Below are 18,118 nucleotides of genomic sequence, written 5' to 3' on the forward strand. Positions count from 1 at the left end.
AGTAAACCCAGCAATACAACACAGTGTACAACTCAGGAAACTGCTCAATTTTCATAGAGCAAGACATCTCTTTTTATACACCATATTCTCATTACAAATGCACACCCACTGCGCAAAATTCTAACCAATAGGGCACATTTTCTAACTGAGCATCACATTAACAAAAACCCAATTTACAGTAACCCAACCCAAAAGTTAATTATTAGGACTGTCCCAAATTCAATTTCCACAAGCCGGAAAAACCCATAATTGAAAGCACTACCCATGTAGTGAAAAGTCGTAAGGAAAGAAACAATTCAGATGTTGAGTAGGATAAGATATCTGCAAGAAACTAAAAGTTAACGATATCCTGAACATTATTCGGAAATTTTAGACAAGAATCAAACTTAAGGGAAATTGGTTTTGCGAGGTCAGTTTCAGGTGAAGAGGTCAGTTTCTCTGCAATTCACTCACAAGTCAGAAAAGGGCCTGTTAATGCATACATGAACAATGAGGCCCATGCAACTTTGTTCGTTCGGTTACCTCCACGGCCGACGTGAGGGCAACACAAAAATGGCGTCTTGAACAACTCAAACAAAATGGAGTCTGGTTCGAAATCACGGAACCTCAGAATGCACCATTACAGCATTGTTGCAGCCATTTTAATGTTTCTCTCAAATTAAAGGGTGGTAGGCATTAACAAAACGTACCTGTAAGCCAACTTTGATGACAAGCCTTATGCCGATATAAGATGAGGATTATCTGCAGTTTATTAAACTGCAATTACAACAGCATGTACACTTGCAGACATTGTACTAGATATGCCTCCTAAAATGGTTTATGCTATGGATGTGAAAATAAATGTCGCCCAGTAACACGTCATTTGGGGCAACTGTAGTATTAAATATATGAACTCATTTTTTTACTATAGTGCAAAAGTCAAATTTCACTTTATTACCACAGTAAATCGAAGACATGAGAAAAAAATGGTTCAAATGCTTCTCAGAGCATGTTACAATTACTTTACATGTGAAAACAACTCTCCTGACAGTCAGGCCTCTTCAATGTAATTTTACTTTACTAGACAAATTTAACCTCTTGCATCCTGGTTTTGGTTAACTACTATTTCTTAAAGCAAATACATGTGAAAATAAAACCATTGCATAAACCATATACATCATACATGCAGATGCACAGAGGATAATCTGCTGTTTATTACCAATGTTGGAGGGAAGGAGTACCAAGAACAACTTGAAGCTTTGCCTCTTATGAGTCATTGTTCCTGGCCTACTTAACAATCTATATAAATAAAAATGTAAATGTTCGTTTGTTCAAAATCGCAAATCTCCTAAAGTTCTTCACCGATTGCTTTGAAATTTTGACACAACGTTGGATTCGAATACGCACGTGTTTTTATATACACAACGTTGGATTCCAATACGCCCGTGTTGAATACGTGCGTGTTTTTAATTGAAAGCCCGAACAGACACATAAAATGTCAATGTTCGTTTGTTCAAAATCTTAAATCTCCGAAATTTCTTCACCGATTGCTTTGAAATTTTGACACAACGTTGGATTCGATTCAGCGCGTGTTTATATATATATACACATCGTTGTATTTGAATACGCGTGTGTCCAATACGTGTGTGTTTTTAATAGAAAGGCCAAACAGACCCTATCGATTTGGTTGCTGCGCAACGACTACAAGGGGCGTATAGAGACAACAGTCTCCATATATTAGGATGAACAGTTGGTGTCAGGATGGCAGTTCGGGATGGCAGACCGGGAAGTCGGTGGAGGGAGGGGGGAGGAGTTGGTTCACTTTGCAACATTAGCACATGTTTATATATACACAATGTTGGATTCGAATACGCGCGTGTACAATACGCGCGTGTTTTTAAACGAAAGGCCGAACAGACCCTATCGATTTGCTTGATGCGCAACAACTACAAGGGACGCATAGAGACAATAGTCACAAAAACATATTGTATACCCACAAGCATTGTGAAATTAAACATATTAGAAATGTGCGCTTACACTTTTCTTTCTCTTCCATTTACCCAGACTGAGCCACAGCAACGCGTGGCCGGGTACAGCTAGTGGATAATAAATAGCATATTACACTCTGCACATCTGCATATTTACTACTTAGAACGTAATGCCCATCTCCAAATGGAAGATATATAAATGCACGTATTGGAACTATATGTATATATATGTTCCATTTTATATAACTTAACATTGTGCAACCTAATGTAAAGCGCTCTGATACCTACGGTTCTAGCCAGCGATATATATGTAATGATTGTATCCATGAATATCTGCTATTCTTGTTCATTGTCTCTGTGCCTGTGTCTTACTATGCTTGGATATAACATGTAACTTATGATTCAATTGATCCTCATGTAAAGCGCTGTGATATCCTTCGGGATCTGGTTCGCGCTATGTAAAACTTTATAAATAAATAAATAAAATAAACAATATGTTCTACTTTACCTTTAAGTATGTTAGAAGAGGAATTGTGTCTTCTCCAACTGTTAGAAGGACTAAGAGCTGACTGGAATGCTTAAACATGTGTGCAGATTAACTCATGCAACCTAACCATTTTGGTTTTTGGTCTCGCCTGAGCCAGCGCATGTGTTGCTCTGCGAGACATTTAGTAAGTGGGTTTTAAAAGTGCTACCACAGGCTTTTGCTGGCCCCAAGCTTGGGGTTACGCGCACGTGCACGCGCGCAGCCGCCATCTGTCTTTCCTCCATCACGGGTCATTAAGTGCATCGCGATCGCGTTCACCTTCACTTTCGCGGCCGCGTCACTTTTACGGCCACGTGGCCAATGCTTGTCTATTTTTCATTATTGTGGGTGTGCCGAAGTGTACTGTATGCTAGCCTGTGTGTGTGTGTTCCTGTGTACCATTACGTGTTGTTTGTTTGTTTTATGGTTTATTCTGTAGGCATATGTGCACTAATGCTAAAAAGGACGGACTTCTTTTTGTCGTTGTTAGGGATTGTTCCAAATAGCGTCCTTGACCTATTTTACTGTTTTGTAGTTGACTACGACATGAAGATTGTGTTTTTAGAGCCTCCGCACGCAGCTTCTTAAGCACGTTGAGGTACAAGATGTAAACCAGACCGCATTTGATAACCCCCGCCGTGCGTTTTGCAGTGTAACTTCATGTTCTTGTGTTATAGGCTTCATGAGGATAGGGACTTATTTCAAGAGTGAAACTTGAATCTACTCCATCACCTCTGGTACTATTTCACACTTCACTGTACTTCCTCACTAAAGTATTCTAATCTGTCATGATTTCTCCATTCGTTGCTGGATAATTACGTCATCTCCCAGCCACGCGGCCTTAACCCTGCCTAACTACTGGACAGTACATAGCCAGTTGAACATGGCTGTGGTGACTGAGCCGTGACTCACAGCCTTACCTGCCCATGTACGTTCCATTTCCTAAGACTTGTCTGCCTTAGCTGAATGGGTTGCAGCTCTTTGCCCACACCTCACCCCAGAGGCTTCTCCGTCTATCTGCTCTTAGTCCCATCCTCTCTCTGTTTTGCCCCCGTCTCTGTTCTCTGCCGTCGTACCCTGTCTACTTCCTCTGCCCGCTCTCGTCGCGCCTTATCCCTTATTATTTTTTCCAAACTTATCGCTGCCTGCAAACCACTCTTGCCAGGTTCAAAATATAGTTGGTGCTCTGTACCTGTCCGAAACATAAGCAGTTTCATATCCCAGTTTCCCATTTGCCTATAGTCAGCCTAAAAATATTCCCGGTTTCCTACCCATACGAAATATACATAGTTCTACTTCGCCCAATCCATCCAGGTATCCTAAATTTAGCTGTTTGTCTGCTGCCCTATTGACCATTAACCCTATCTTGTGCTATTCTAAAATCCTCCAGGAGTTTTTTCTGCTACACGCCAAAACATATGTGTGTCTTGTCAGGGCCATGAAAGATATTCTTGGTGTTCTGCAACGCTCAGAGTCCAAACAATCCCTGGAACCATACCACTATTCATAGAAAAAAAAAAGTGTCTCTTCCCTCTACCTTATGCAGTATTCCTTGTACCCCGCCCCTCTTCAAAATTTCCTCTGCAGTCTTCTTACATGTTTGGCCTTCTGTCCTCGTCATAAGAAACAAGCATTGGCATAGCCAATAGGTCTCGCCTTTGGGACCTTATAAGTGCTTAGCCATGCAATAGTTGATGTTGTTGCACTAAGGATATTGAGCTGCATAACTAAATACTTATAAGGTCTCAAAAGCGAGACCTATTGGCTATGCCAATGCTTGTTTTACTAGTGTCTATGACTGAAAGCTGTCTCACTTCATATGTGCACTGCTCTTTCACTCTACAGCAAAGTGTTTAGACTTTTCAAGATATCTTAAGCCACTTAAAGATGACTCATTGAGTACTACTTGCAACAATCACTGGCCTGGAAACCTTCAGAGCCATAGATACTTGGTGATGGTACATAAACCATATTTCAGCTGTAGTTAAGAGAGCAATAATCTACCTCCACTTTGACCCTGATGAAGCAGATGTACTGTTCTAAAAATTTGAAAATGTGTATGTTCTAAATCCATAATTTGCGACGGGCATCAAGTTACAAAGATGCGTTTCCATTGTAGGTGAACCAACAGCTGATATTACATCAGTGCTGGTTAATCTGTAAATAAGATGTTACTGCGGATGCTCAGTGCCTTATATGATTCAAAATCCATTCTATCCTCTCTTTTTCATTTTATTCTGTCTTTTTAATTAATTTATGTCAGGTTTTGTCTACATTTACTTACATTTCTATCTACTATTATGCACACTACACTTGAAAATCAAAATCTTAAGCAAGCACCAAATTAACAGAATGGCAGACACATTCTAGAAACATAAGTCCTATTGTTTTATATACGCCTAATCACAAGTGCAAGTCAAATGACATACGCATAATATGAGAAAATCAACATTACCTTCAGCTTTGTCATGGTTGGCCTTGGACCGCCAATGAAATTGCTATCAACTTCATCCTTGGACTCCTCAGACTCTGCCATGGGAGGTTGTAACAGCTCTCTTTCAGGATAGAGCAAATTAGGAAAGGGAACAAACTTCATGCCACACTGAGCTGCAGCTCTCAGCACCCCCGGCACCTCCTGGACCCTCCTGTACCAGCATAATATTAATGGTAACTCGAGTAACTTTTCTTTTTCTCTCTTGTTGACGGAAACCTAAAAAACACACAGAAAAATCATACTTCAATAACATAGTTTTCATTACTACTACTCTGCACCATCGCTTAGCTTTTTCAGTACTCTCATTCCCACAATGGGCTAGCTAATTACCAGAAAGTTTGTGCTTCTTAAGGTCATTCACTGTAATCTCCTAGATGTACTGAATTTAGCTTAATGAGTTATGTATCAGACATGTTTCAGTGTACAAACACAATAAGCATTGGCAAAGCAAAAAAAGGTCTCGCCTTGGGACCTGCTGGCTTTGCCAATAGCTCTAGCCATGCAGTACAGCACACGTTTTATTAAAAAACGGTTATGAAGCAACCAGCTGCGTTATTTTAAGAGAGCTTTTTTTTGCAGATCTGAATTTGATCAGTAAACAAAAAGAATAAAAAAGTTGTGCAGATGGCTGGAAGCAACACAGCAGGGTGGGTACAATCAAAGAAGGATGGGGGAAGTTACTGGAGGGCAGGGGGACAAAGCCTCACAGGGTTACGGGTGGGGGGGAAGCAACATGTGGGGTGATGGTGGAGGAAGGGAACACGAAGGGCATGGATTGGGAAAGGAACCCAGAGAGGAATGTAGGGAGGAGCAATCAGAGGATAGAGAGAGCGCAATGTGTAGCGGAGGAGCAGCACACAAGCAAAAAAGCAATGCAGGAGATAAGCGCATTAGAGCATCATGGAGGAGGGCAAGGGCAGCAAATAGGGCAACAAGAGCAAGCGCAGTGGAGGAGGGAAGTACACATGGGAGACAAGTGGAAAACGCACAGGCTCTTGTACAGTACTTAATCAAAAAGAAACAAGCATTCGTAATGCCATAGGTCTTGTATTTGTTAAAGGTAGAGCTGTTGACATTGAAAATAACAATGTTTTCTACTTTTGTTTTTTATCTGCAGTGGAGTTATTATATTTATTATTTATTTTAAGGTTTTATAGAGCGCGTAGTAACCCTAGAGCATCCCAGCGCTAGAACCAGAACTCAGGAGAGGTCAGAATCGAAGGGGGGGGATTTAAGGAAAGAGAAAGGTTTTCAAGGCCTTCCTGAATTGGAGAAGATTAGGTTCAGTTCTCAGTCTCCGAGGAAGGTTGTTCCAGTGTTTGGCCGTGTGGACCGAGAAGCGGCGTCCTCCGGACCGGGCCTTTTTGACTCTGGGAACAGTGATGAAGTTCTCTCCGCCTGAGCGGAGGACCCTACTCGCATTGTAAGGGATGATGAAATCCTTGAGGATGGGTGGGCCTTTGTCATGGAGGGTCTTATGGGCCAGACAGAGGGCCTTGAAAGCCACCCTTTCTCTGACTGGGAGCCAATGCAGGAGCTTCAAGGCTGGCTTTGCCGAGGATCTGGCGGGGGTGTCGGTAAGTAGGCGGGCCGCGGCGTTTTGGACTTTCTGCAGGGTATTGAGGGTGGCTTCGGGGGCACCCAGGTAGATTGCGTTGCAGTAGTCCAGCCTCGCCATAATGAGGCCCTGAATCAGGAGTTTCTTGGAGGTAGCGGGGAGCAGGGGGAAGACCTTTCTGCAGGCCCTAAGGAGTCCAAAGCAGATTCCTGCCGTTTTTTTGGCCTGTGATCTGAAGCTCAGGTCCTTTTCGAGCCATACGCCCAGGCTCTTGACCTCCTCCTTCGGTGTAGGGGGGTCACCTAGACAGACGGGCCAGATGTCAGGCGGCAGGGAGGGCTCTTTATGTCCGAGCAGCAGGATCTCGGTCTTGGACCCGTTCAGTTTCAGTGCCGAGGAGTTCATCCAGTTATGAATTTCCGAGAGACAGCTGTGAAGGTCGGGTGGGGATTGGTGCGGGTGTGAGAGGGTTACCACCAGCTGGGTGTCGTCGGCGTAGTTGATAATCGAGACGCCGAACGGGTTGACCAGTTTCTCCAGCGGGGACATATACACGTTAAATAACGTAGGGCTAAGGGATGAGCCCTGCGGTACTCCACAACGGAGGGGGATTGCGGGGGAGTGGCTGTCATTCTCCCAGACTTGGAAGGAGCGTCCGTCTAGGAAAGATTTTAGCCACTTCAAGGCCGTGCCCCTATATTTGCATAGCACTATTGCCAATGGTATAAAAAAGCAAAAGTAAAAAACATTGTCATTTTCAACACCAAGAGCTCTAACTTTAACAAATGCTAGACCTATTGCAGTGTTAGTGCAATCGGTCTCTCATTTGATCGAGTTGGAATTATTGGTATCATAAAAGCCAATGTTTTTCACCTAACCATGTTGCACGGTGCAGTACCATATGTGGTCAAAAGAGGTGCCAGGGGACCTCTTTTGGTCTTGAAAAGACCTCCCCTCCAAAAAAGACCAGAGCCAATTCAGAGCCGCATCACCGATTCCAATTTCCTGAAGGTGTCTTAGAAGTATCGCATGGGAGACGGTATAAAAAGCGGCACTTAAGTCCAAAAGGACCAAGGCCACTGAATCACTGACATCCAGATTCGCCCGGATGGTCTCCGTAACTACCAACAGAGCAGACTCAGTGCTATGGCGAGCTCGGAAGCCATGCTGAGATGGATCAAGGATGGCATGGCATTCTACTAAATAAACTTAGAGAGAATGGAATTCACGTGGGATTCAGCCAGCTTTGCCGGGAAAGGCAGTTGGGAGATAGGGCGGTAATTGCCTGATTCCACAGGGTCCAGGGAGGGTTTTTTGAGCAGCGAGATGACCTTAGCGTGTTTCCATGCCCCCGGCACAGAGGCTGACGCCAAAGAAAGATTTACCAAGGCAATGTTCAGCGGGGAGAGGAGAGTGTGTAACTGACAGAAGTGAGCAGGTGTCAAAGGATTGGCCGGCGAGCCCGATTTAATCTTCAAACAGAGGGCCTCGAACTCCATATGTGTCAGCGGAGGAAAGGATGACAAGGTATTTTCCCCGATGGAACACGGAGCCACCAAAATCGCCTATCCTAATCCTACTCAAAGGAATCTAGCAAAACTGATTTCCAATGAGGTGTTCTCCAGCACATTCAAACCAGAAAACAGCAAAATGAAGAATGCTGATGTAGATGCTTTTTTAATGGACGTTCCTGAAATAAGGTGCACTCCCCTAGAAGATTTGATAACCGTGCTGCGCATGTACACTTAACTGCCTAAATATTGAATAACATTCACAGTTTGAGGGAAGACTTCCTTTTGTGCACCTGACATCACAGTGGGCGAATGGGTAGAGTGCGCCGCAATTAGGGCGATGGAGCCACGTGCCCAAGTGCTCTCATCTACCACTACCTTGTGCCCAGTTCCTTAGACCCACCTCTTCTGTGCAGCCGTTAGTGTTGAGTGGTAACCTGGTTATCATCTAGTTTAGCTGACTGGTAACATTCTTCCACTGCAGTCTCCAGCAATCGCAGACTGTGAGCCACCTCAACAATTCCACACAGTAATACAAAGACGCTCCTAGTTTCCAAGCCTCACACGGAGTCCAGTAGCCATGTGGTGGATTTGGGATGGCAAGCCCCAGTCAATGTTTGTATTGCTGACAATGATAGTCGCTTTGGCCCAGGAATAGTTGCCCAAGGAATAGTTGCCCAAATTGTATCAAAGAATAGATTCTAAACACGTTTGTGAGCTACGTTGACTGAAAAGCTTATTTTTCCATTGGGTCTAGTCAAAAACCTGTGCCTTCAATGATGCACATATCTTTTAATGGAACCAATGATTAGTTTGGGAGTGAACATGCCCTTTCGGTAAAAAATACACTGATTTATGTGGGACACTAAAAACGCTTGATAGCCTTCTTCCATATATGCTTCTAATCTAGGTCCCTAAAGACTTCCCCATTTAATCAAAGCTTGCGTTATACCAGGGGCATACATATTAAAGGGGTTCTCATAGTCAAAACAATGGAGGCTAAATCCCTGAACTGAATCTTGCCAGATGATTCCTCACAGGGAGCTGGTGTGCATGTCTTAAAAACAGACCACATGTCTTGTCTCTTTCTATTCTTCTGTTGCTTCTTACTAGAAGCGAGAGAGCTGCACTGGCTCCCTGTCTCAGCACAAATTCACTTTAAGATGATCCTTTCCATCTACATTCAAACAGTGCTTGGTCCCATACTTCTATGCCAAAAAGCTTTCACAAAAAAGGCAGTAAGCTTATTGTTTCCAGTGATCGGCAGCAAATTGAAGAAAATATTGCCAATAAATCTGAGAATCCCACTACAGAAGCTCACTTTCAGAAAGCTGCTGAGGACATAATTAGTTGTATAATTTCTCTTCCTCATTTAGACAGCTGAGTCTGTAGATACCCTATTTTTTTTTAACTGTTTTTATTATATTTTTGTAAACAAAAGAAAAACAAACCATAACAAAATCGGTTACAGTCATGCAGTGTCGTACATTAGTAATCCATACAGCAGACAGTGCATCTTTATTGCCATGGCGGGTCTTTTGAAAGATTAACACTAAAATGCCCACATAATTGTATCATAATTCCATGAGGTTTCTCTTTCCCTTAAATGCTAGAGGCCCTTGATCTGTCATTGAGTCTGAGTGGAACATCCCCCAGGGATCCAATTAATCATCTCCCAATACGACATCAAAGCCATAATATTTCCTCCATTTGCCCCATGCCCTGTGGAATTTCTTCGGGCACCCCCTCGCCTTATAGGTGACCCTTTCAGCCACCATATACATGTCCATCCCGCTTTTCAATCTCAAAGCAATGGAGCGTTTATGTCTCCCCAATTTCTTGCAACATCCCTGTTCGCCACAACCAATGCTAGTGTAGTAAAGATGATTTGTGATCGGACTAAGTCCACGTCTCCCGGAATTCCCAACAATATAAATTTAGGGTCCAAGGGTATAACAACTTCCAGTATATAACCCAGTTCCTGTAATATCCTCCTCCAATAGGCCTGTATTTTAGTGCACTCCCAAATAGTGTGATAAAGTCGCCCTCCACATGTCCACATCTCTGGCAGTTAGGTTCACTTACTCTGCCTATTTTGTGTAGTCTGGCTCGGTCATAATAGGTTCTGTGGAGTATTTTGTATTGAATGAGGCGAAGGCGTGATTTAATTGCCACCTCTTCATGATGCATCAAGGCTGCCTCCCAATCTATGGTTTTGAGTGTGCCCAAATTGCCTTCCCAGGTAGCTCACAACTTATTTAGTCTATCTAGCGCGTTATTATTTAGGGTCTGATATGTGAGTGATACAGCCTTGGTAAGAATATGTTCCTGGAGCAATCTCCCCTCCAAGGGTGCGTAGTCCGGCAGTGGGGAAACGTCTATGTCCTCTGCTTGCCATGCATGTCTAATTTGAGCATATTTGAGGAACTGGGAGGTCTGTAGTGCAAAGTCTTTCTGTAGGGTGGTGAAGCTTTTAAGTTTACCTTTGTCCACAATATCACCTATGGTGGAGATACCTATGTCATCCCAACCTCCAAAGCCTCTCAACTTCTGCATTTCTTTGAGCCAAGTGCCACAGGGGTGTCTGTTTAGTTAGTTTCCGATCCCACCCCATTGCCTTTGTTGCTCTTCCCCATGCCTCTATCATAGCTTGGGTGGCCGGGAGTGTCTCTGTATAGTTAGTGCGGACAGGTACGTCCGGCCATAGTTTCCCTCTCTAGTCTGTAGATTGGGTGATCCCCCGGTGCACGTATCCATTCATTCACTGGGGTTAGTTGTTCCGCCCAGTAGTAGGCCTCTATATCAGGGAGCGATATACCTCAATTATACGGATGGGGTTGTAAAGAACATAGTGCAATTCTTGGTTGTTTACCTAGTCACAGGAGTGAGTGTAGCTCAGCCTCAATTTCTCGGGAGGTCAATCGTGGTAGAGGGAAGTACGTGTTTTGTAGTGCATACAAAAATCGGGGCAGAGTAATCCTTTTAAACATAGCGGCCCGGCCTAGAATGGTAAGTGAAAGCGATTTCCATCGCTGCGCATCTTCTGTAAAATTTGCGAGTATGCATTTAATGTTTTTCCGGTAGCAAAGGTTCCTCTCAGTGGTGAGATAAATTCCTAGGTAGGTAAACCCATTGTTGGCTATCTGGAGATACACTGGGAGTGTGGGCCAAGTGGTCTAGTCACCTGAGCTATATATTGCTGACTTGTGCCAATTTATTGTATATCCCGAGTTGTTCCCGTATCGTTCTATAGTGTGAAACAGGGTAGGAATCGTGGTAGTCGAGTGCGTGATATATAAAAATATGTCGTCCGCATACAGATAGATATTTTCTTCAAAAATATCGTCCGGGTTGATTCGAAACTCCTGTATCACAGGATGTTGTCGGACCGCCCAAACTAGAGTCTATTGTGAGAGCAAAAAGTAATGGAGACAGAGGGCAGCCCTGTCTGGTACCTCGTCTGATGGGAAAGTCTCCGGAATTCTTACCATTTACCCGGACCCTAGCCATGGGATCTTTATACAGGAGTCCCACCCATTTCCGCAAGTTGGGACCTATGCCAAACTTAATCATGCCGGCCTTGAGGAAAGGTCAATGGACTGCATTAAACGCCTTTTCTGCATCCAGTGGCAGAAGTAGGTGGGAGGTATCACAGTCTTTAACCTCCATCATCCATTGTGGGTCCTATGTAGATTCAGTCTGGTCGCCCTGCCGGGCAAGAATCCTGACTGGTCCTGATGAACCAAGGTCGTTATTACTTGGCGGAGTCTCGTGGCAAGGATAGTTGCCAGTATCTTCACCTCCGTATAGAGTAGGGATATTGGACAGTAGGATTCACACTTATTTTGGGGTTTCCCTTGTTTATGAATAGGGATGTTTATGGCCGCACGCAGATCTAATGGGAGGACTCCCTCCTGACATGCTTCTTGAAAGAGATTTAAAAGGTGGGGACTAAAGAGATCTGTACATCTCTTGTAGTGTTCCGCTGGTAGGCCATTTGGTCCTGGGGTCTTACCTGGGCGCAGTTGGGCTATAGCCAATTTAAGCTCTTCATTCGTAATGTCCGAGTCTAGCCCCTCCCTAGTGGCATCTTCCAATAATGGGGTATGTATCTCTGCGAAGTAGTCTGTGATGTCAGGGGTCGGACATAGGGGGCGGGCGTCAGAGAAGTCTTTGTAATAGGATGCGAAGGTCTGCACTATCCGCTCGTTGTTTGTCTGTGGTATCCCTTGTGAATCTATAATGCTTACTACCCATCGGGTTTCTACTTCCTTTCGGCTAAGCCATGCCAGGAGCTTACCCAATTTGTCCCCTACAGCATAGAGTTTATGTAAGGTCGCCGGGGCCTGAGCTTGTGCCTTGGCCGCCTGGGTAGCAGGGCTTTGTATTGATGTTGTGCATCCATCAGCTGTCGGAGTACCTGGGGGTATGTCTGCATTATATTTCGCCTCTCCAGGGCTAGGATCTGAGCTTCTAGTTGGGTTAACTCTTCCTGGTCTTTCCTCCTCTCCCATGCCACTCTGTTTTGTGCCCTGTCTTGTAGGACCGTTTTATATGTTTCCCAGATTACAATCCCTGATTCCACAGATCCTACGTTTTTGTCAAAGAAAATTCTTGTGTCAGCTCTAATGCCCTTGAGCACTGTCACATTCTCTAAGTCCCATGCAGACAATCTCCAACTCATGTGTCTCGCTCGGTTCCCATCTCCTATTTGTACATATAGAGAGGAATGATCCAACACAATTCTGGCCCTGTACTCTGCCTCGTGTATGTCCTGTATTTCACAACTCTGGAGGAACACATCGTCCAATCACGAGTAGACCCTATGCGCCAGAGTAGTATGAGTATTGCTGTGTCCCTGGAAGCAGGTGTCTCCAGACATCTACTAGAACCAGTTTCTCAGCAGGGCATGCCAGTTGTGTGGTAGAGGGCGTCTGGATATCATCCCCTGTACCATCGATGGGTGTATGCATCACGTCATTGAAGTCCCCCTGATAATGTGTGTCGAACCCAGTGACTCCAGCAATATTTCTGTCCCTTTGTTTAGCGTCCTAGCTTGTAGTTTCGGCGGGGCATAAACTGGGAGAATGGCAACATTCCTTCTGCCCCATTTCCCCGTCACCCCCACAAATGTGCCCTGGGGTCTAGCCACGTGCGCGCCACACAGAAGGGGGCGACCTCTTAATCAGGATTGCTACTCCTCTTGAGCCAGAGGTGTATCCCGCATGGGCCAAGATGGTATATTCCCCCCTCGCTAAGAACCCACATTTTGTACCTTTGAGATGGGTTTCCTGCAACATTACCACATTCGGGTGGGTACGCTTTATACAGGATGTCACCAGTCCCCTTTTAATTTTGTCCCCAAGGCCATTAACATTCCAGGTCAAGGCAGTGAAGGGTTCACTCTCAGAACTCATCATGGTTGACTATAGTGTTTTTGCGGCATATGTGTGTGTATGGAGTAAAGCAAAGCCCAGACATGGGGATGTGCCTAGTCATTTGTTTCCTGTTAATTCTATGACTGTACCATAACAAACTTAAACAACAGCAACTTCTCAGATGAGTTAGACCCCACCCCATCCCCCCCTCTAGTTTCACATCCTCTCCCAGAGTAATACTTTCAGAGTTGTGTATAGATACCCTATTATTTTTGTGACTTTTAGTTTGGGGGAGGACTTGTGTCTGGACTTGAAAGTAGGTATTTATTTCCAGCAATATTTACTTGCAATGAGTTTGGTGTCAAAACCCTGGGACTCAGGACGTTTGAATAGAGATTTATGCAATAACAGGGTACCGAGGGGTAGTCCAAATGTCAGCGAGAAAGCAGCTTGCTTCAGGATTTACTCTGAAAAAGATGCAGATAACATAGCTGTAAGCATCCTCCTAAGTTGAGTGGTAGCAAAACACGGGCCTTGGAGATTCTTAGCGCAATGTCTACATTGGATGCAAATTATGTGGAAGGGTTCTTGAAACACTGATAAACATTGATCAAGCCACAGAAATCAACATTTTTGCAGTAGGAAGAGGGTTTTCATATTGTTGCAAAGATGTCTTCTTTTTCCAGCACAAAAGTCCACTGTGGCCCAAGGTTCTACACGGAGCATCAAGTCCATAATTTTGAGCGTAGGTGAAGTATAAGATTAATTGAGTGAAGGTATTGTCACTGCTACAGTTCCAAAGAGGCAGACTGGTAATCTGCAATCCAACGCTCAAAAATGCTAGTTGCAGAGGCAGCAAATAATTCCCCACTTACTTCACATAGATAAATTTCACTCCTGCAGCAATCACATTAATGCTAGACATCTGTGGCCTCAACTGCACAAAGAAGCAAGAGAATTAGAGACACATACTTGGGCAGATTGGGAATCAAAAGCAGTCCTAGCAAAAATGTTAAAACCAGATCCACTACTTTCTCCACTCTCTCCCATTCAGTCTGTTTTCTGTAGGTGTCCCTCCAACCTCTCTCTTTCTGTCTCTCTGCTCCCTATCAGATCCCTCGTTCTCACTCCTGAAGCCTCCAAGTGCCTGTTGCAGTTAACGTCAAGGAGCTAGTGACTGAAGCACTGCCAGTCACGGGGCCACAGGGCCTTCAAAGATAGGCCTCCAATGGTTCCGAACACCCCCTTGGGAAATGTCTGATGAGATAAATGGCCAGTCCAGCACTAGGCACAGTATCTTGAAAACCTCTCCTACATGGTGTAGATGTGAAAACAAGCAAGCATCTCTGTATGCAGTCAGTAGGTGACATCTATGACACACTTGCAGTCAAACCAGCTCAGCAGAAGAATAGAACTTCATGCGGATTCATGCAGTCGTATATATAGGGTGGATGTCTGCATGGGTGAGAAATAGCCATGGGACATTGGTTTCAGTACGCACAGCTACAGCTCATTTTACAGTCCGGTTAAAACCATGTTGCTATTCCAGCACAAAGAAACTGGATATATAGTAGTTGACTAACTAAGATTAATCCCAATTCCTGGGGGGAAATTTAAGAAAAGGAAATAATCCAGCAAAATCTATACAAGCACTGTTTTTGTGAGCACAAAAGTCATGCTAGCGGTTCTGCAGTGGTTTTGAGACGAGTCCTCAACCTATCAATTATTACTGACCATGAACAGAAATACAAGGGTGGGGGTGCTTCATGCTGCATGGTTGGATTCCTACAGACACAACAGTGGTCCCTAGCAAGGAGACAATAATAACCAACATAAATATAGACCCAGTCAGTTCTATATTGTAGAAGACATGCCCAGCCGGACAGAGGTCTTCAAGTTTTATATTTCAATAAACGTTTTGCGAAACAATAATGCACCTTCAACAATTCACTTTCGTGGGGCACAAGCCTGTACCAACCCACGACAATACATAGACACAGACAACATACACAGAAGGGCTTACAAGGCAAAGTCAAAAAAGTCTCTGTAAAGTTTCAAAATTAAACAGAGAGATTCCAGTAGGTACCATTACATACTTTCATGTAGTAAATCATTGTACTGGTATATGGTACACAAGGTCGACGACGTTTCGGACCCCCTTACTAAATGCTGGGGTCCATCATCAGGACAGAACAGTAGTTGCCTTATTAAAATTTGAGCCTCTTTAGCCAAGGGGCATAAGGTTAAAGAGCTCACAGGCGAGCTTGAGTTAAAAAATGATGGGACAGGATCGGTAATATAGTTAGTCAACGGTATGACTTGGTGAATCGGGATTACAAGAATAGTGTGTCAAGGTCCGGGGACGGAGCGGGCAGATTACCACAATACCGCCGGCTGCACCGGGTTTCCTGGTCCTTACTCAAAACTTTTTTTCATATGATAATGAGTATTACCAGCAGGTCCGTGGCACGTCCATGGGAGCTATTTTTGCTCCAACCCTGGCGATCCTGTACATGGATTGGCTGGAATGCAACACAATCCTTGTTGACAGCAATCCTTTCCACCAAGGCATTCTTACATGGAGACGTTATATAGACGATATCTTCATGATATGGGGTAATAACACTGACACCTTTCCAGCCCTACTACATTGGCTTAATAACAACTGCAGTGGCTTGACATTCACTCTTACTCATAGTAAAACATCCATCCCCTTCCTGGATCTAAACATCCAACAAAAGGACCAGGAAACCCGGTGCAGCCGACTAACCCGGCCACCCCCTGGATCCAGGACCTAAGCGCGACTCTGCGCTCCCAGTATCTCCGGGACCGCAAGGTACAAGCGGTATTGTGGTAATCTGCCCGCTCCGTCCCCGGACCTTGACACACTATTCTTGTAATCCCGATTCACCAAGTCATACCGTTGACTAACTATATTACCGATCCTGTCCCATCATTTTTTAACTCAAGCTCGCCTGTGAGCTCTTTAACCTTATGCCCCTTGGCTAAAGAGGCTCAAATTTTAATAAGGCAACTACTGTTCTGTCCTGATGATGGACCCCAGCATTTAGTAAGGGGGTCCGAAACGTCGTCGACCTTGTGTACCATATACCAGTACAATGATTTACTACATGAAAGTATGTAATGGTACCTACTGGAATCTCTCTGTTTAATTTTGAAACTTTACAGAGACTTTTTTGACTTTGCCTTGTAAGCCCTTCTGTGTATGTTGTCTGTGTCTATGTATTGTCGTGGGTTGGTACAGGCTTGTGCCCCACGAAAGTGAATTGTTGAAGGTGCATTATTGTTTCGCAAAACGTTTATTGAAATATAAAACTTGAAGACCTCTGTCCGGCTGGGCATGTCTTCTACAATATAAAACTGACTGGGTCTATATTTATGTTGGTTATTATTGTCTCCTTGCTAGGGACCACTGTTGTGTCTGTACGATAAGTTCCCCGAGGTCCCTCGCTGATACTAATTGGGGTCCCCTTGTTGTTTTAAATAGAGCATGGTTGGATTCCAGCTCCTCTAAAAGAAGCACTCCAGAAATGTGGATGAGCATTGTCCACAAATGATTTAAGAGACTCGAAAATGCTAAAGAAAAATATGGGATTAATCAACAATTGCTGTAAAAAAAAGAGCAAGATTAAAATAATAGAGATCTGAGTGAAACCTATAATTTCCACATGAATTGGGCTTTGTTCCATCACACATACCTATACTATACCCTCAGAGAACCACAGGTCCACCATAGATTAACAGATACAAAACATGGCCTCACGTTTGGCTTATACTGACTTTGAGGTGTCATCTCTCCTGATCTACTGCCTTTGTGAGGCGGTCAAACTCTCAATGGGGTTACGTGTTGCACTGTCCCCGCAGCTCCAAGACTAACATGCTTGTATCAGATATGGCGAGGAAGAGGCGTGCACTTCAAGTGCACAATGGCTAATTCGGATGAAATTAGATGTGAATAGGCCAGGAACAAAGCGGCACATTTCCAGCAATAACAGCTAGCCCTTTGAAGTCAGCCTTCACGGCCCTTTTGACAGCCGGAGCATTACGTTATTTCCACTCTCGGTCTTCCCGTTGGGACAGAAATAGAAGAAACACAATGTTTTGGAAAGACTAAGGAGCCTTGAAAGCAAGCTGCTGTCCTGGGCTAATGCTGCTTTATCCTTGAAAAATTCAATGTCACGGATGGGATTTATACAGCGGTAAATATGGCCAGGAAAGCAACTCTAGTCAAGTTTATTAAAAGCTTCTCCATCGAAACAAGCCGTGAGGGAACCAAGGGAGAAGAGGGTAAGGCCATTTGCATCACTATTATTTACACAGAAGGAATATAGATTTTCCCCTCGGCTACAATGCAATTGTGAAAGAGCTCGAGAAGCCCAACAATATATGGAGTTTTGCCATACATATTGTTCCACAGAGCTCGCACGGCTGAGCAGCAAATGCTTACATACTTAGAGCCGCACCAGGGCTGGCATTCTCAAACCAAGCCTTGAGGAATTAAAAAATGTAAGGAATTCTGATATAATGTGGAGATATTCGTCTTTTCAAACACATGCGTAATATTTGTAATTCTAAAAAAAGTGTGCATTTAGCCTTCAGAGAATTACCAAACTGCTGGGATTTAACAGGGAAATTCACAATGGTAAAACGCAATACTTTAGCC

At 44.0% G+C, this 18,118-nt stretch overlaps 1 protein-coding gene across 2 annotated transcripts in view; it reads right to left on the reverse strand.

Annotated features, from left to right (window-relative positions):
- Window positions 1-18,118, reverse strand: part of GSTCD (glutathione S-transferase C-terminal domain containing) — a 943,165-nt gene that overhangs the window by 698,246 nt on the left and 226,801 nt on the right. For both annotated transcript variants that reach the window (XM_078676616.1, XM_078676615.1), the window contains exon 4: window positions 4,949-5,203. In XM_078676616.1, the coding sequence (XP_078532742.1) occupies window positions 4,949-5,203 (255 nt within the window). The remainder of the gene's footprint in view (window positions 1-4,948; window positions 5,204-18,118) is intronic.

The sequence above is a fragment of the Lissotriton helveticus genome, chromosome 2_1, assembly GCF_964261635.1.
Source record: "Lissotriton helveticus chromosome 2_1, aLisHel1.1, whole genome shotgun sequence".
NCBI classification, from domain to species: domain Eukaryota; kingdom Metazoa; phylum Chordata; class Amphibia; order Caudata; family Salamandridae; genus Lissotriton; species Lissotriton helveticus.